Raw genomic sequence first — 18,826 nt, forward strand, 5'->3', positions numbered from 1 at the left:
AGCTTTATTGTATATCTTGAAATCTGGGATTGTAAGACCTCCAGCTTTGTTCTTCTTTCTCAAGATTGCTTTGGCTCTTCAGTCTTTTGTGGTTCCATACAAATTTCAGAATTATTTGTTCTAGTTCCGTGAATTAAGCACATGTTTTTATAGCCAATTTAAATAGTTTTTTTTTTTAAATGTGTTCCAGGTATTTTCCTGTTTTCATCACATCTTTGGGCTCAGTTCTGCACTCAATATACTGTGGGTTTTGGCCCTGGCAGAAGACATATCAAATCATTATTTTGGTAATCAATATACATAAATCATTTGCCTAGATTAAGCTTTTTTTCCTCTAATTATTGAGTCTTTGGCCATCTCTATTATTTAGTCTATTTCCTGAGCTCCCACCTTAGTGAACCTTCCAGAACTTGATCCTAATGACTAGAATACAGATCCTTTGCTGTCCTGTCATCATAAGTCTTATCATGGCAACTACATTGCAGTGTAGCTTTCAAAAAGTGTTATTTAGAGAATTTAAGAGATAAAAATACTTCATTTTCATAGTCAGTTCAGTTAATAATTAAAAACCAACTAGAGAATTTTTTTCTTAAACTCTTACGAGCAAGAGGTAAATGACCACATAATAAGCTGGAAACAGGCTTTTTCAAAACCTGTTTGAAAGGATGTTCTAAGTTTATATGAAATATAACTCAAGAACCTATAATATTCTTCATTTACATCATTATATGGTGATGATAGTTTTGTTTTGTTGTTGTTTGGTGTCCCTGCAGTGATTATAGTTGTTAACAGTTAAGATTCTAAAGCATTGAAGTATTCTTTCATACAAAATTTAATTGTACTCTCTACATTGTATTCATTCAATATTCAATAGGATTCAATTTCAATAGGATTAAGAGTATTGTAAAGGTCTGTTGACTAGAAATTCCACTAAATAAATAACCTTGCTCCTGCATTCCCAGTGAACAATGGCTTTGCAGCATCACTGAGGAGTTAGCAGGCTGAGATCTAAATTTTATGTGCAGATTGAATTTTCCTGGCCCTATATATCTGGCCATAAAAGCTTCATATTGTCTCAATCTGCACAAATTACCATATAGTTATAAATGTAAATAGATCAATATGGCTGTCAAGAAGGAGCTTAGGGGCACCTGGGTTGCTCAGTCAGTTAAGCCTCCGACTCTTGATCTCAGCTCAGGTCTTGATCTCAGGGTCATGAATTCAAGCCTTGCTTGGGCTCCATGCTGGGTGTGCAGGGGAAAAAAAAAAAAAAGGAGGGGCACCTGGGTGGCTCAGTCCATTGAGCGAGGGTTGGACTCTTGGCTTTGGCTGGGGTCATGATCTCATGGGTCATGGGATTGAGCTCCGTGTTGGGCTCCAAGCTCAGGACAGAATTTGCTTGAGATTCCCTCTACCCCTACCACCCCTTGTGCTCTCTATCTCTCTCTCAAATAAATAAATCTTTTAAAAAGGCGGGGGAGGTTAATAGAAGTTCCCACATTTGCTTTTTGCTATGAGAGGAATAAAACAACAATAACTTTAAACCATTCCCTCCACCCCCTTAAGTAATAGTAGTAATTTCAGCTGTATCTATAGGTTCTGGGTTCCCCCAGAGTTATCAGGCAGTCTTAGTGGCCTTAGTACAGAATTATAAAGAACTCAGACTTTGGTGTCAGCCAGTCCTGGGTTCAAGTCCAAATTCTGTCACTATTGTGAATAGTGGGTAAATTATGTAATGTTATAGACTTATTGTGAGAATTTATTTAACCAGCATTCAGTTTATACCTATTAAATACTCTGTTCTGGGGCAATTGTCTTGGTCCAGAAGTTGTATCAATAACAAAACACGTAAGATTTCTTGCCCTCACAAAAGCTATAGTCAACCAGGATTCTCTTTAAAAAATTAAATGTATTAAGATACATGAAGCTGTTAGCAAGTTTCTATCACATAATAAGCATTTAGTAAATACTAATAACATCATTATTACTTCTTCCCAACCCATAACATGAACAGTTCCCCAGAAAGTATAACAAAATTATGCAAAATTGGAAGGGAGCCTCCTTTTGCCACAAGAACTCTCAAGTACAGCAGTAGCCAGGGAGTTGGGCTAGTCATAATCTCTCGAAGCTATTGTCAGTCAAATCTAAAAGCACACAACTGTGTAGGCAGAAATTTCTTGGACAGGAAACAAAAGGCACTAGCTTTTATGAAAGAAAAACATTAAAAATTAGACACTTCATCAAAACTAAAATGTTCTGTTTATCAAAAGACACCGTTAAGAAAATGAATAAACTGTCCACAGACTGGGAAATATCAAAGCATATTTGTATTGCTGGAGAGAATCCAAACTGCTTCGTTTCCTTTTTTAAAAAGATGATCGTCAGACAGTTTGCATGATTTGGGGATCAATGACCCCACTACTAAAAGTATTATATTCACCTGTTTTACTTCATGACTTGACAACATAAGATTTTCTTGTCTAAATCTGCCATCAAGTTTAATTATTTTTGCCCGAAGGAGTCTTTGGAGTCATTTAACACCTTCATTTTATAACAGGAAAAATACTAAAGATAGCACGTGACTTGTTCATAATCATCTAACCAGTCATTTCAGAACTTGAACTAGGTTTCAGGAAGTGGTCCTTCCGCTACTCAATTTCTACTTCTCTATTGCTTTGCTTGAAAATCAGTAGGAGATAGTATGTGGACTTGATTCAGGATATTTGTTTTCACCTGTCAACTAGAGCGGTTTTCACACTCATTTATTTTAAAGTTGAAAGCATTGCAGGATTATGGTTATGGGCCATTTTTGACTGAAAAAATAGCTTTTTGATAGTTAATACATGCTTTCACCCTTGGTTTCAAGATGATCAATTTAGTTACTGGTGCCAGTTACTGTCATAAAGAGGCCCCCGCAGACCATCATCTTGATACTGAGCTTTTTCTCGTTTCATATAATCTCAAGCTACAATTTCTATCTTCTAGCACTTGATATTCTGTTTATCTTTGGTACTTATGAACTTTTTTTTTTTAAGATTTTGTTTATCTATTTGACAGAGAGAGACACAGCAAGAGGGGGAACACAAGCAGGGGGAGTGGGAGAGGGAGAAGCAGGCTTCCTGCTGAGCAGGGAGCCCGATGCGGGGCTCGATCCCAGGACCCTGGGATCATGACCTGAGCCGAAGGCAGACGCTTAATGACTGAGCCACCCAGGTGCCTCGGTACTTATGAACTTTTAAATCTGTATCTCAGAGATGTTTACATGAAACATTTCACAAGTATCCATTCTATTAATTACGAAAGTTATTGTTCACTCTAGTGAAGCAAACAATGGCCTTTAGTGTCATTAACTGAGTTGGGTTTTCTTAAAGATTTTATTTATTTGTTTGTTTGTTTATTTGAGGACAGGGGAGGAAGAAACACAGAGAGAAGGGCAAGCGGACTCAGTGCTGAGCATGGAGCCCAATCCGATCTGAGGGTTAATCTCATGACCCGGAGATCATGACATGAGCAAAAATCAAGAGTCAGGCGCTCAAATGACTGAGCCACCCAGGCGCCCTTAATTGAGTTTTGATTTTTTTTATTTTTTTAAGATTTCATTTATTTATTTGAGAGAGTGAGTGAGAGAGAGAGAGAGCTGGAGTAGGAGGGAGTGGGAGAAGGAGAAGCAGGCCCCCCGCTGGGCAGGGAGCCCCACATGGGGTTCGATCCCAAGACCCTGGGATCATGACCCAAGCTAGACACTTAACGACTGAGCCACCCAGGCGCCCCTTTAATTGAGTTTTTAAAAGGAATGTTTTACAGCTAAAAAGTCTAGGTTATCTTCTATCAATTTGTTATGCTTTCACAATTATGTTGATTTATATTTATGTGATTTTATGTCAACAACAGCAGTAGAGAGCATTGCTTTCTTTTACTAAGTAAATGTCTATGCTTTTCCTTTTCAATCATACTGAATTTTTAATGTGCAGTAAGAAGCCACTATGTGAGGTAAGAACTGGTAATCAAGGGAAAGGAAAGCATTCATTCACTTTATCAACAAATACTTAATGGAGTTCCTCTCAGAGGTCAGCCATTATGCTAGGGAAATTGGTTAATTTTTCCATTTTTTTCTGTCTAATCTCAGGTGAAGATCATGATGAGTAGTAAAATTACATATTTTAGGTGTTGCTGTATGACATGCGGATTTAAAACAACATAAACCCTTGGTGGGCTTGACTTGGAATTAAAAAAGAAACAAGTTGGATAAATAATTATCTGGTTTTTGATTATAGTTTTAACTTTGCCCATGAATACTTGGCATTACTTGTACATAAATGTTATTCAGGGTATTACTACTTTCTTCTCAGAACTAATAGAATTTGTTCATTATTTATTTTTAGAACTGTCGGAGAGTGTAATAAGGTTCTTTCTGGAGGAAGCCAGGAATTCAGTGGTTCTTTTGATTCTGCCTATAACCTCTTTAAAGTTGATGAACACGTGGCCCCTTACATTTGAAGTGGCGAGGTAATCATAAATTAGGCCCCAAACACTGGCGTTCAAAATGGTTTTAAAATGTGATGGTCAATATATATGCTTGGATATGCACCAAAGTAGCCTAAGTAAAATCTTGCTTCCTTCCCACCTAAATGTTTTACGTTCGTCAGTCTCCTTTAGAAACCAGTGGTATCCTACTGCGCCCCCAGTGTTCACTCACCCTTGGGGAAAGCAAAAAGAGAGTGAAGGCCATATTGCCATGATCACTTTTAAGTAGCGTTTGAGCTAAGTTTTTTATTGATGTTTTTTATGCCTTTATAAATTAGTATCTTCACAAGGATAAATTGAACTTAAAAATCCTTTCTTATTCTAGGGTACTTTTTAAAGGTAAGATGTTTTATTATCCTTTCTTAGAGCTGTTACACTTAGTATGGTCCATAAAAGAATTTGTCTTCTTTTTTTTTTTTTCCAGCAATAAAAAACCTGGTTTAGTTCAGTGCCCTGATATAAAAATCCACATTCTCTGTAGAGTATTGGTCATGGATCCCATTCTAAGATATGTTGCTCTTTATGGGACAGTGTGAAGGCACACATTTTGAAACGAAAAGAAAAATGCCACCCAACTCTAATGCTTCAGCAAGAACATTGTGTTTAGTGGCAATGCTTTTTATTATGTTAAGGTATAATTTACATATGGTAAAATGCTCAAATCTTAATGTATCATTCAATCAGTTTGGACAGATATCAAGACACAGAACACTTTTCTCACCCCAGAAAGTTTCTGTGTATCCGTTTCCAGTCAACAGCCCCACTCCTTCCCCAATCCAGACCTCCAAAAGCAATCCCTGATCCAACTTCTGTGACTACAGGTTAGTTTTGTGTATTCTGGAATTGTGTATAAATGAACATGTATTTTCGGTATTTGGCTTTCTTTCACTCAACCTAATAACTTTGAGATCATCTATGTTGTTGACTTCATCAGTAAATAGTTTCTTTCTATTGTGGATAATACTTTTTTAAAAAACAGGCCAGGAATAATTAGATCTTCACTGAGCATCTTAAATGACACGTGACTATTGTTAAATTCAGGGCAGCAAAAGTGCAGTAAGAATGGAGGGGACAAAATCCCCTCTAATATTAAAATTAAGTGACAGTACTCCTAACATTCAAATGACCCTCCCACCTTAGTTACTGTTGGATGCATCAAGAGGTCCTATTCTGGGAGATTCTATTAACAACAAAGATAGTGGGCAACTGCACCCCAGCAGTTGTAATGGCTGTGCTACCATATTGTTTCCTTCCCTTTGTAGGTCTGCTTGGACCTCAGAAAGCAAATGTGAAAAATAATTCTAGGTGAGGAGATACTTCTTATGATATCTCCATAATCAAAGCATGCTGGAAGGAATGCTTTCATTGTTTATCAATATGGTGATGGCTCGGTAGTTTTATGCACTCTTAAAATTGTATAACATAGACCTTATGTGCTCAGTTTTATTATTACAAATTCACTTTGATCCATAATTTATACAAATGGGAGGAGAGTAGATACAATGAAACCAACACCCCCAGATTGCATTTTCGGGTTTTTGGTGGGGTTTTTTTGAAAGTTCTAATTGAATTTACCTAAAAAATTGCCATTTTAAGCAAGGATTCATTGAGATTTGGGAGCAGTAATAAATTTAAGTGAAGATTATACTGTGATTCTAGGGAGTCATAGTAAATTGTGTACCAACAGATCTAAAGGGTGAATTGTTACTGTCTGCTGTTGTCTTTTTCAAGAGAATTTTATTCTGACTGAAAAGGAGTCTGAATTTTGGCATAACTACATAAAGGCGAGGATTGAGCTGGCCCTCAGCGAGTCCATCCCAATCCATACTATCTCCACCTTGAAGATTCTTAAATCAGAAGCTGTAGAACCACAAAGAGATTCCAGAACATTAACTCACACACCAACAGCACACACAACAAGCACTTTCTTAACTTTATGGGATGTTAGCGTGTCATTTTCAGTGTTTATACAACTATTCAGCAAGGGGGAAAATGACCATAAAGTAATATGGTGCTAGTATTGGTCCTATGGAAAAAGGCACACAAATGAATAAGAAGTTTTGCCAAATTATTGAGAAAATATTAATAAAGTTTCAGATTATCCCCATTCTGTGAATCCCTCTCAACTACTGATTTTCTCATTTCTTTCTACCTTCCACTAAATACACCTTCCTTCTACCCTCTCATACTTCTTTTTCTCCTTATGGTTCCTAAATTATTTTACCACATTCATATTTCACTCTAATAATTCCAAAAATGTTGAAATGATACTTCCTTTTAACACAACTTGCTTTAGTGTAGAATTTGGCTTATGTCTTACTTCTCCTAAGTCTTAGTTCACATAAAAAAAGCAGTTACATTTGAATCATCAAGAGAATCTCATTAGTATATATGGAGGACTTGCAGTGCTATCATACCAAGACTCAAGGATCTATGTTCTAAACCATAAAGATGATTAACTACTTTTGAGCAGTATGCATGAATTCTCTCAGCAGTTCATCATCATTTTAGTTGGAGTAATTAATTTTAATTAACTGCCAATAATGTTTGTTGCCATGTGGAAAAATGAGAATATGGCCCTTGTTCACATTTGAGCATAAGTAATGATATCAGTTTAATTTTAGAAGGGTAAAGAGGTCTTAGGTTGTGAAATAAAGAGTTATAAACCTGATTTCCCAGGGAGTACACTCTGCTTGAAGGGTTTTGAGAAGTCCCAGCTTAGCAAAAATTAAAGCTGATAGTAAACCATCTTTCCTCCTCCCACGTATTTAGGGTTCTGGCTAATAAAAATTAGATTTTTCTCAAGAAACAAGAAAAGTCTCAAGTACACAATCTAACCTTACACCTAAAGGAGCTGGAAAAAGAACAGCTTAAATAAAGCCTAAATCCAGCAGGAGAAGAGAAATAATAAAGATCAGAGCAGAAATCAATGGCACAGGAATAAAAAATAAAAAAAAAAAACAGTAGAACAGATCAACAAAACTAGGAGCTGGTTCTTTGAAAGAATTAATAAGATCAATAAACCCCCAGCTAGACTTAACAAAAAAAAAAAGAAAAGAGGAAGGACCCAAATGAAAATTAGATTTGCTTCCTAGTTTTGGAATTAGTATTGTTTTTGTTGCTTCTCAGTCAAAATGTTTGAATTCACAGTCCTGTTTTTATAAACATATACAGTAATTTAGAGATTCAAACTTAATATCATATAGCCTTTTGTTTTTCCACTGCTGTGATTTAAAACAATAACTAATTTTTATAAAAAATAATTTCACCTCCTCTCTTTGAAGTTGGAAATGAGGTCATGAATTGTACTTATTTGTACTTAACTTAAGACTTCTTCAGGGGAGGGACGCCTGGGTGGCTCAGTCGGTTAAGCCGCTGCCTTCGGCTCAGGTCACCATTCCAGTGTCCGGGGATCGAGTCCCACATCAGGCTCCCTGCTCGGCGGGGAGCCTGCTTCTCCCTCTGCCTGCCTCTCCCCCTGCTTGTGTTCTGTCTCTCTCTCTGACAAGTAAATAAAATCTTTAAAAAAAAAAAAAAAAAGACTTCTTTAGGGGCCAGGTTCATGCAAAGTAGCAGGATTAGGAGCAAACTCCTCACTCCTAATTTTGCTGACAAGATGAAGTATTGTCAGCAAAGTAATATCCACACTATATGAAATAATTTAAGTATATTTATTCAGGATTTAAAAGGCTTTACATGGTATCGTTGCAAAAGAAGGAGTAATGGTGGTTTAAAGAAAACTTTTAATGTTCACAGTTGCTCAAGAGTTCCAGAACATCAAACTTTTCAAGTTTAACTATGCCTTTTTAAAAAAAATATGTATATATATACTTTGAATACTGTGTAGATTCTCATCTTACCAGAAGAGGAAACATAGAATTTTAGAGCTGGAAAAGACTTTCGATATCATCTAGTTCAAACTTGACATTAACCTTGTTCACTAAAATTACTATCTTCTCAAGGATCTTAGCTTTCCTGCACTAATTTCCAGAAAATTAAAGAACCTCTAGTCCCCAATTCTTTTTGCTGATTTTGCTGTCTTTTCAGTCCCTTCTGATATTCTCCATATCCGTGCTAATGATTATAGCTGTGAGGATTTTCTTGATTCTTTATGCCTGAATTAGCTTAAGAATAGTCAATTGTGTGCAGAAACATAACTTTTAATTTAAATACTTGGCCAAAGGAAAGGTGAATAATGCAGTTTTAGGAGTAGTTGTAGAAATAGTTGAGTCTTAGTACTCTGGAGGACACATACCATAGGGTCTTTGCCATCAAGATTTAAGAGTGAATTACTCACTCTTAAATACAACCCTATTATGTAAGAAGAGTCATACCACTTATGTTACTGTAGTGGAGAAGCAAGAGTGGGTAAGCATGGCTTTTCACTTGGAAGTCGAGGGTGGGGGCAGTATGTTGAGGTTCTTTGTTTTATTTTCTCAGTCCTATTTCTCATTCGACAAATCAACAGATATTTATTTCGCATTACAGCACGAGCTAAACATTCTGAGAGCTCTGGGTATACAGCAGACAACAAGATCGAGTCTTTGGCCTCAAGGGGCATGCATAAAGTATACCCACATAGCAGAGGGCAATGTTAGATAAAAAACTGCCTACAGAACAGAGAAGATACGTAGGATCTTGAAAACCCTGTATGGTGCCACCACCTCACAAGCCATTTATTAACTTGGCCCTCCTTGTGAAATGAGAAATAACTATTACAATTAGTTGTTTGGCATTTTGGAAATGAAAAAATGCTGTGCAAGAGCTGAATCATAGAAAACAAGATTAAATTATATGGTAAGAATGGTTCTTATAGGTATGTCCAGTATTTTTGTATAAATACTGGTCACTATAGGACCCCTACCAGGGAAAAGCTAAGTTAGGTAAATGCAATTGCCTAGGTTTTGCCAAGACAAGAAAATATCTGTGTGTATTGGCAAGAGAGATTATGCAATTTATATTACTTTGGGTAATGCAGGAACTAAATATAATTGGAATCTCACATAAAGTATGGGGTTTCCACATGCCTACAGCTTCTATTAAGGATCTTCTGCATTTCAATGTTTATTTGAAGTATTTCTTTAACAAATTTTAAACGCTGCCACTACCCAAGATTGTTATCTACCCACAAGCGATTATATTTTAATATTCAGAAACTACAAGAAGGTTCGTTAAATTTATATAGAATGAATATTTACCTTTCTGTGATTAACCTATCAGTATATTGGGTTTGGGGGAGTCGTTATCAGTGATTTATCATGCCCGATTCTTTCCGAATTTACCTATGTTTTTGAAGTTTGTTAATTCTCTTAGAGGACTAGGATACCAATCTACGTCCCATCCACCATCCTCAGAAGATGAAGAATTTATCGAATTGGGCATTTCTTTCATATGCTTTTATATGTTCACATTCTTACACTGAATATTGAGATTCTCAAACTGTAGGAAAAAGAAGGGGTTCTTTTTCGATAGTCATTTAATGTTACTTGACTATGAACTAATCTTAATTTTATTATTAGCATTTTTATGTTTTTGCCAGCATTTTCACCCTAATTAAATGAGGCACTACACCACAATGTTTAGCTGTGGCATAACACAAGGCAGATGACCTGTCATTGAGAATCATGATCTTACCTTCTCTTTTTTCCTCTGAACAATATAATTTTTTGGTCTCAGTTTATAATGACATACCTCTGTAGTTTAACTTCATCACATTCAAACAATAAAAATATTAAAAATTTAACTATATATGCATGCCACTGATTTTTTTAAAAGCATATTAGTATAATTATAACTTGGTAAAGAGATCTTATTTTTTACTGTGTTCCCCTGATGTAACAAATTTAATGATATGGAAGATTTCCATACAGTTGCTTATTCTTTTATCTGTTCCATATATCAGTGCTTTGGTCTCTAACGTCCTTTTGTCCTTGTCGTATTATCTCTATACGTTTCCATTTAGAATAAAAAGATAGAGCATGAAAATTAATAACCCATGCATCAGACCTTTTTGCCATGCTTAATAGGCATGAGCAATTAAGGCTAGAAACCTCAGTGTTTAATGCCGTTTTCAAAACTCAGTTATTCCATATGTTGTCACTTCAGTGATTAAAGAGAGTAAGTATAATATGTAGTCAGATTAAAACAGGATAACTAAACCCGTGTTAAAAAAAAAAAAACAAACAACTATGGTGTCTGTGCATTGCATGACAGAATACTACTAAAATTTGCCTAAATTCTCGTGATGTTTTCGGATATTATGGGAATGCTTTGGCTAAATTTGGGTTTCAGTCTTCATCATGACAAAGGTTCTAACAGTTATTTTTTAAAAACACACTATCCTGTTTTTAGAAAGTTATAACTCATCTTCCTGGTTACATTTGTGATAAGTTTGTGAAACTATACTATACTATCATGAAAAAGGTAAAACTTTATGTTTACTTCGATTTTGAAAGGTAGCATCGTATGCATTTAAAAAGATTTTTGGGTAACTTTTGGCACTTTGGTAAAGGAATGTGCAATTATAAATGTTTATGCCATTTTATTGTCATTTTGTTTTGTTTTGTTTTGTTTTTTTAATCACCAGGAATTACTCTTACTAGGCTTTAGATTGAAAACCAAACCCAATTTTAAGACTGGCACTTTTTCCTACTGGTAGTTCCTGTTTCTCTATGTGGAACATTTCATTTAAACCATTCTTTGCAATGAGTTTTCACTTTCCTCCTCCCTCCTAACCTCAAAAACCTTTAATTTAAGGAACATTTTAAATTAATCCAGTGGTAGTTAGATAAGCATTTTAGGTATCATGGACATTTAATCTGGTGCCTGACTTTAGTAATCTTCTGATAAAAATAGCTAACCTCTTGAAAAAGAATATTCGAACATTTTAATTAATTTGTATTGGTTATAATCAATTGAGTAAGTCAATACCCATATAGTCATAATTTATCTTAAAATCAGGGGCTGCCAGCATAACTAACTACACAGCATTGCTTAAAATGCCCTCATATATCCCAAAGAGAAATGACAAGAAGAAATAGAATTCTGTATGATTATGGCTATTATATACACTTCTGTTAGGTTTCCAGTATTTTACTGTGATACACCCATGGGTAATAGAAGCAAACTGAAAACAAATATAAATGCTTTAACATTGGATGTTGGCATACAGTACAGATTATGCATAAGCTATTGCAATAAAAAAAAATACTCATTGTGCCTGTATTTGAAGAATTTATTTTAGATTTTCTCTGGCCTTTTTTACTTAAGGCTGCACATCATTTAAATGTAGAGACAATAGAATATATGAATGAATGAAATGATGGCCCTGTTGGCCATGGGATAAATATTCTGTTGAATTTTTGGAGAGCATTGGCTGTTGTCTATTATGACACAAACTAGATTGTTCACAAGCCACCTGTGAGTCATAAGGTCTTAAGTACAAAATCACAGCCTTTAGAAATTATACGTCTTTCTTTTCCTTTGCAAAATGAGTTCAGACTTTACAATTCAGATTTATAATTTTAAACTGATGATTATTAAAAAGTACCTAATATGAATTAAAAGATAAATGAAATAAGACCTATGAAAGAATGCTAATTAATAGCATAACCTTATATACTATCACACTTCTGATAATGTTAAGTTTCTTATGAAGCCTTAAAATATTTTAGTGAAAAATTAATTACCTAGAAATGAAGGCACTTTATTACCTTGATCTAGCTATTTGTCTGTATAGAATTTGTCTAAAATCCTAGAAAGTATTCTTTATCCTTTTATAAATTTATCCTACTTATGTGTTTTTCTAAAGCTTCTTATAATAATTCAAACTATTTTAACTTAATAGAAAATTGTGTTACATGATAGAACCAATGAACAATTCAGAAATAAAACTCGAGAGTAACAAAAGTGTGTGTGAGGACAGCAAAACTGTTAGTCTAAGTTAGTCTACAATCATTTGAGGTTAAAATGTAAAATTTGAAGGCTTTTTCATTGAATGATTTTTAGACAGCTTTTATTTTTTAAATCTTATCTTTAATTGGTTCTACCTTGTGTTGAAATGTTGGTCAAATATAAGGGCAAGTGAAAGTATTAAGCCAGCCTGTCATAACTCAATTTTCTTTATTTGTTTTTTTTTTTTAATGTAACCCTAAAACATTAAGAAATGAGTTTTGTTTCTTCTATGTTCAAGTCAGCCCTGCCTGGCAAATTCTCAGATTTAAATCAGTAATGTGGATGCGCAGCTCTCTCTAGCCGCTGTGCCCTCTTCAGAAAATTAATAGTTGATTTATACAAGGGATTGATTCAGAAGAAAAGGCATAGGATCTTTTTTTTTCTCAAAAGTTAACTTTTTTCTGAAGTTCATTCTTAACATCTTTCTGACCTTTATAAAACGTAGGCTAACTTTTATCCAAGAATGTTTTTTAACAGAAGAATATTTCACAGCAAACAAACTTTGCTTTCTTTTTTGTTTGGGGGCAGTTCACTTAATAAAAAGACAGTGGTCTATAATTACACTTATCTTTAGTTCTTTTTCTGTGGTGGCCATTTTTCTATCACTAGTTTTAAATGTTTTACTAAATGTAAATGCTGCTTCATAGATGCAGTTATCATCACATAATACAGACAGAAGTCAAGTTTATTAGCAGTCTACTCTTACCAAGGAGAAACTAAAAATAAATTCCATGTCAGTTCTTTGGTTTGTATCTTGGTATCTTTTTTAAATACGATATATTAACCCAAAGGTGTGTTAATGTCATGGCATGAACAATCTTAAATGTAGATCTATTGAGTATTTTGTGATGCTGAGTAACAAACTTTTCTCAAATCTCTGTGATGCTAAATATTTTCCTTAGGAGGTTTTGTTTCATGTTAGATTGTTGTTCTGAAAGATGTTGGTCCTAGTGGGATTTTTTTTTTAAACTGGGAAAACAAATAAACGCATGTTATTACAAGTATAGAAATGGTGAATTGTAAACTTACCGTATAATAATGATTCTATTTTCAAAAATGTTTTGCTGTTAAATATATACAACATAAAATTGCTGCCATACTGTAATTGAGTACTTTTTCTTAAATGACCCTGTTATCACTATTCCAGAATTAGAAGTTGGGCAGATACATGATTGATTCATGTGTCTGCATAGATGCTTCAAGGTATATTCTTCTCTTGGTGAGTAAAAATATATTTTCCTTGGCATCAGTGCATTGAGATCTGAATATACCTGTATCTATCTATTCCTATTGCACATTTCTTATACAGTATCTTCTAATATGCCAAAATTGGCCTCCACACAACTTAAAATTGAGGGTTTGTTACATGCTTTCTAACAGAAAGGTTTTCAATGATATTCATTACGCGTTTGTACTGTGAAAATAGTGAAACTCCCTTTGAAATTTCATATATGCTAAATTTAAATTAATATTTTTTCTTTAGCTCAAATTTCCCTAAATCCAGAGAGAATATCAACCCTTTTCACTGTTGTCAAATCCAGCATAAGGAACAGCCCTATGACACTACAAAAACAGTTGAGGAATAAGGAATAAGTCTCTTATGTTACACTTCAGAATAAAGGCATTGTGTGAACGAAATGAACCGAAGTTCATCATGAATGCAAGGCTTCTGTACTTGACATTCCTCCACCGAAGGGAAGACAAGTGTCAACACCATTGGCATCATTTCCAAACTGATCTTAAGTGGAATGTCTTCCACCACACTGGAGTACTTCTTGACTCTTACCAGGTTTTGGTTTGGGTTTGGTTTGGTTTGATTCATCGAGCCTTTCAGTTTACAAAAAAACCATTTGTCAGCACTGAGGTAGAGAGACGTAGATTTGAAAATACTTTCTTAAGAGATCATGTAACTATATAACTCAATTTCAAAAGAGGAGGAGGGATAGTTTCAACCCACTGCCTCTCACAAGAAACATGTTTTTAAATCTGTAACTGTTTTAGTGTTAACAGGGTACCAAGGGTTTTTGTCCTGTATTGTACTTAAAGGTTCTCATTGATTGGTGATTGTATTGTACTGTATGAAAACAAATCATAAATTGCCTTGTATTGTTTATAATAGACCATACCACGTACTACTTCAGTTTTTATTGTTCCAAGTTTTCCAGTGATGCATGTTAACAGTTAGGTCCTAAAATTCTGTGGTGCTAATTCTTCCATATCCAATGGTGCTTTTGTGGATGCTAACTGCACACATGCTGAACAAAGCTTGAAGTTTAAAACTTTCCTCCCCTCCTCTGTTTATATGAAGTAAAATGAAATAACTTGAATTTGTCTCAAAGTATCACTGACAATCTAATAAACTGGTTTATATGTGTGATTAGTTTGGATTCTTAATTATTTTTCAGGAAGCAGATTAGTTCTACTGGGCCCTTCGATCAACCAAAAGTTGATTTTACTATGTGTTTATTTCGTTATTTCATTTGTGCCCCAAATTTTGTGGTAACTCTGGGAATTTAGATCCAGTTGGCCTAGCTTCCATAAGCAAGTCTATGTTGGATCTACAAAAACTAGACCTCTCAGATGTGGAAATTAGTACGTGGAAAAAACCAAAAATGTGCCATTAAGGTGCCTTTGTTTATTTCAGTGTTTTATTAATAAGGTTTTATTATCTACTTGATCCATGATAACATTTGCATGGAAACAAGCATGCCTTCTGAACCTTTATTATTGCTCAAATGACATTGAAAAGGCCATTCCTGTATGCTGATATTTAAAGTAAAAGTTCCGCTTCACGTGTATGAAAACATGGACAAAAAAAATAAAATTGGTCCTTTCCAGGACAAACTGATTCCATATGCCAGAATGGCATGGTCTTATTGGAATTTTTAATTTTAGCATCAGCACTAAGAATCACAGCATTAGGACAAGTGAGGCTGCTATCCTCATGAGGGCAGAGGTCTGTTTCTCCCACGCTAGAGATAAAGTCAGTATTAAGGCAGAACTTGCATTCTAATCTTGGTCTTTTGCCTAACCCGTGGGTAACCTTAAATTTAAAAAGAAAAGATCAAAATAAATCTATTAAGGCTCTTCAAGCAACAATCATTGATCTCAAATAGAAGATGAGCAAACCTGTCCATCTAATCTAGTAGGCCCAATGACTGAAATGACATTCCCATGCTGCTGTGGTTCTTTATTTTATAGAGTGTAGATGCCGTAATTTTGCCTAAATAGTTATTGAGTCATGTCTAACTTCTAATATCAGAAAATAAAGTTTACAGAATAGAGCCAATATGAACACTGGGCTTGCATCTCCATGACTATCTTGAACAAAAGCAGTATTTACTAAATCACAGCTTCTCCAAAGATATTTCTACCATATGTTTTTGTAATTACCTTTACAGCATTCCATTTTGTGAAAACTGGCAAATAATGAATGTGCTACAAAATAATTTCAGGTCTTCTTTAATCAAAAAGAGAGAGAAAGTAGGTAGGTCTATGAATGTTTTAGAGTATCTTTACTTCTGCGGTAATATTTTGCCTGTTAATTGAAAGAAAAATTAATTCTAATTTTATGAAAGGATAAATTGCTTTTGGGAAAATATCTACTTTTTAATCTACATGAAAAATCTCTAATTTTTATCCCTACAGCCACCAGTTTTATGTATTATTGTTCACCATAATGTTTGTCCCACCTAAAAAATTATTCTCACAAAATTTATCAGGTTTTTTTTTTGTATGAATTATTTTAAAAACAGCCTTAAATAAAATGAGTACACTTTGTAAGTTTGGTTCATTTGTGAAGATAATGTAGTCTCTCCCTCTTTAAGTTTATTATTTAAGCTTTTTAAAAATTATGTTTGTCTTTAGTTTTATCGATATTATTTTGGAAAGTTGTGTTTTCTGTTCCTAAAATGATAATTTCCCTTGAAGATCTTAAGCTCAAGGTGTCATCTGTAAATCTGTAAATGAAAGCACTTTCAATAAAGATCCAGATATTCTCCATTGAGGAACATCTTTTGAAATAAATTTCATGTACATTAAAAGCCTAATCTTTTTCATCTTAGGGAACTGATTTTTCTCATCAGGAACTGCTTTGAGTTTGAAAATGGCCAACAATAATAATCTTGTCCTTATTTAAAAAAAGAAAAAGCCAATCTATAACCTATCTCATTTCCGATTTGTCTTCTTCATGCATTTTTTTAAACAGTTGAGGTAGGTGCATACTGAGTACTATAGTCACCTTTCTTACCCTCCAGTTTATCACTGGGGCAGTGAAAAGACTCCTAGAAAATAACTAAAAAATAAGTAATACAATTCATGCAAAAACAAATGAGTGGTAGTTCATAAGATTGAATAAACCATATAATACATGGGCACAGCATTATACATATTCTCCCAAATTGGTCTCATAGTCTGTGAGTGGTAGCTAAAGCTTACTCTTTCTGTAGAGCATAATGTTCGCCATCATAAAAGACAACAAAAAACCAGCTAATGAAAATATAAAGGACTCTAAATGAAAGGATTGGCCCTCAGTTTGGGGTATGTAGAAATGCAGTTTTGTTAGTTCATTCTGAGTAAATACACAAGAGATTCCTTTTAAACAAGATCATAAAGAAAATACCTTGAGCATCAGATTCCCAGGGAAGAAAATTAATTTAGAACAAAAAATAAAGTGTTATTCCCATTGAGTAGGACTGAAAGGAAACTGTATTTAAGAAGTAGACTTCAAAGTTTGCTTTATATAACTCTTTAAATTATTTAATGGTAAGCATGTATTACTTTTATCATTTTAAAAATGATTTTTTAGAGGAAGGAAATAAATGCTAAATAAATTAGAATACCTGCATCAACTGGTTGCATATTCTCTTTCTAGTAGGATAGTCTCCTTATAAAATCTAATAAATGTCAGGACATTGCTTGACAAGTATAAAATCAGGTAAAAGGAAATGAGTAATATTAATGGACAGCATCATGTTATGATGGGCTCCATAAGGAAATAGAAATAATCACATTAGTTCATTAAAGCAGTCATCCCAAGAAGACTTCCAAGTCAGAGATGGAGATCACTAACACATCCTTATGTTTTGTATCTTTTTTTTTCAATTCCATCTTTCAGTGTGAAAATATTATTGCTTACCAGTATAATTAAACCACATATTATATTTGTATCATTTTAGGCTCCTTAATGGTATAATATCATATTATAATTATCATTCATCATTAAGCATTAACATTATTCATAGATTATGTAGTCATTATGTATTATATCATTATTACGAATGCAGTCATCATTATTAGTAATAATTAGCCATACTTGGCATTATTCATTCACTATCATTATATCATTCATCATTAACAAAAGTTTCGTATACAACAGATACCCCTCAGGCTGCAACCCTTCTTGATAGATTGTGGGAACATCCCAATTCACCAGTAGCAACTAATGAAGGATCAAAACTCTCTTCCCTTGCCCTCATGGCAGAACATGTCAATAGATCGTGGCATTCTTTCCAATGGACCAGATACAGCTCTAGAATCTTTTTCAACTCAGCACTCCCAGCAGCCATTACCAGTTGAATAGATTTAGTGTACAAGGTTGGCATATATGTCACTCTGCCTTTGACGTCTCAGGAACATATAGAAGCCATCTGTGTAAGCCTGGGTCTTTCCAAGAAGCAGATGCCACGATGGGATTGGATGGAACAATAGAGTTATTAGATGAAATGCCATTGAGGGAAAATGGAGATGCTGATGGAGGAGCCATCACATGGCGATACAGGTCTATACCCTAGGAAGGAGAAGAGAGAAGAAACTAGGGGGAGGGAAGAAGGGAGAAAGGAAGTTACTTCTTAGACTTCTGCACAGTTCTGAGAAAGTTTCAGCCAAACAATGGGCAGTCCTTGAGCCCAAGCGACCCTTCAGAGGAGGCCAGCATTTTACAGGTATGGGCTGGCTTAGTATCTGTCACATTCAGTCACAGGCTGCGAGCAGCTGAGGCAAAGCACAACCTCAGTACCAACTGAGTGATGGATTGCAGAGCATCGCAGCTGGTCTGTGGGTCAGTTATGCTCCCCGAAGTAGGAAATCTGAGAGATGAATTTTCAGGGCCACCACAGGCTTCTGTCTGCATGGCACCGATTTACATGTCCTTCTAAGTTGGAGGAGCACCCTCTCCATGTTCCTCACGGGTCTTTCTTCCTAAGGGAAAAACTCAGAAAAGAGAAGTCAGGGAATGAAGTGCCACCCTTGATGGTGCATTGGATCTCAGGGTCACAACCGGAACTTCTCCTCTTCCTCCTCCACCATCCATTCTAAATTACCCCTCACCTTGGCATGACTTGCCTTGGCA

General features: G+C 34.9%; 1 protein-coding gene across 2 annotated transcripts in view; it reads left to right on the forward strand.

Annotated features, from left to right (window-relative positions):
- PURG (purine rich element binding protein G) overlaps window positions 1-14,314 on the forward strand; it is a 37,314-nt gene extending 23,000 nt beyond the window's left edge. For both annotated transcript variants that reach the window (XM_045879799.3, XM_045879798.3), the window contains one exon: window positions 13,961-14,314. In XM_045879799.3, the coding sequence (XP_045735755.1) occupies window positions 13,961-14,063 (103 nt within the window). In that variant the 3' untranslated portion in view covers window positions 14,064-14,314. The remainder of the gene's footprint in view (window positions 1-13,960) is intronic.
- The last annotated feature ends 4,512 nt before the right edge of the window (window positions 14,315-18,826 follow it).

This window comes from Mirounga angustirostris, unplaced genomic scaffold (assembly GCF_029215605.1).
Source record: "Mirounga angustirostris isolate CCGP_5_RB_7025 unplaced genomic scaffold, mMirAng1.0.hap1 SCAF_2, whole genome shotgun sequence".
Lineage (NCBI taxonomy): Eukaryota > Metazoa > Chordata > Mammalia > Carnivora > Phocidae > Mirounga > Mirounga angustirostris.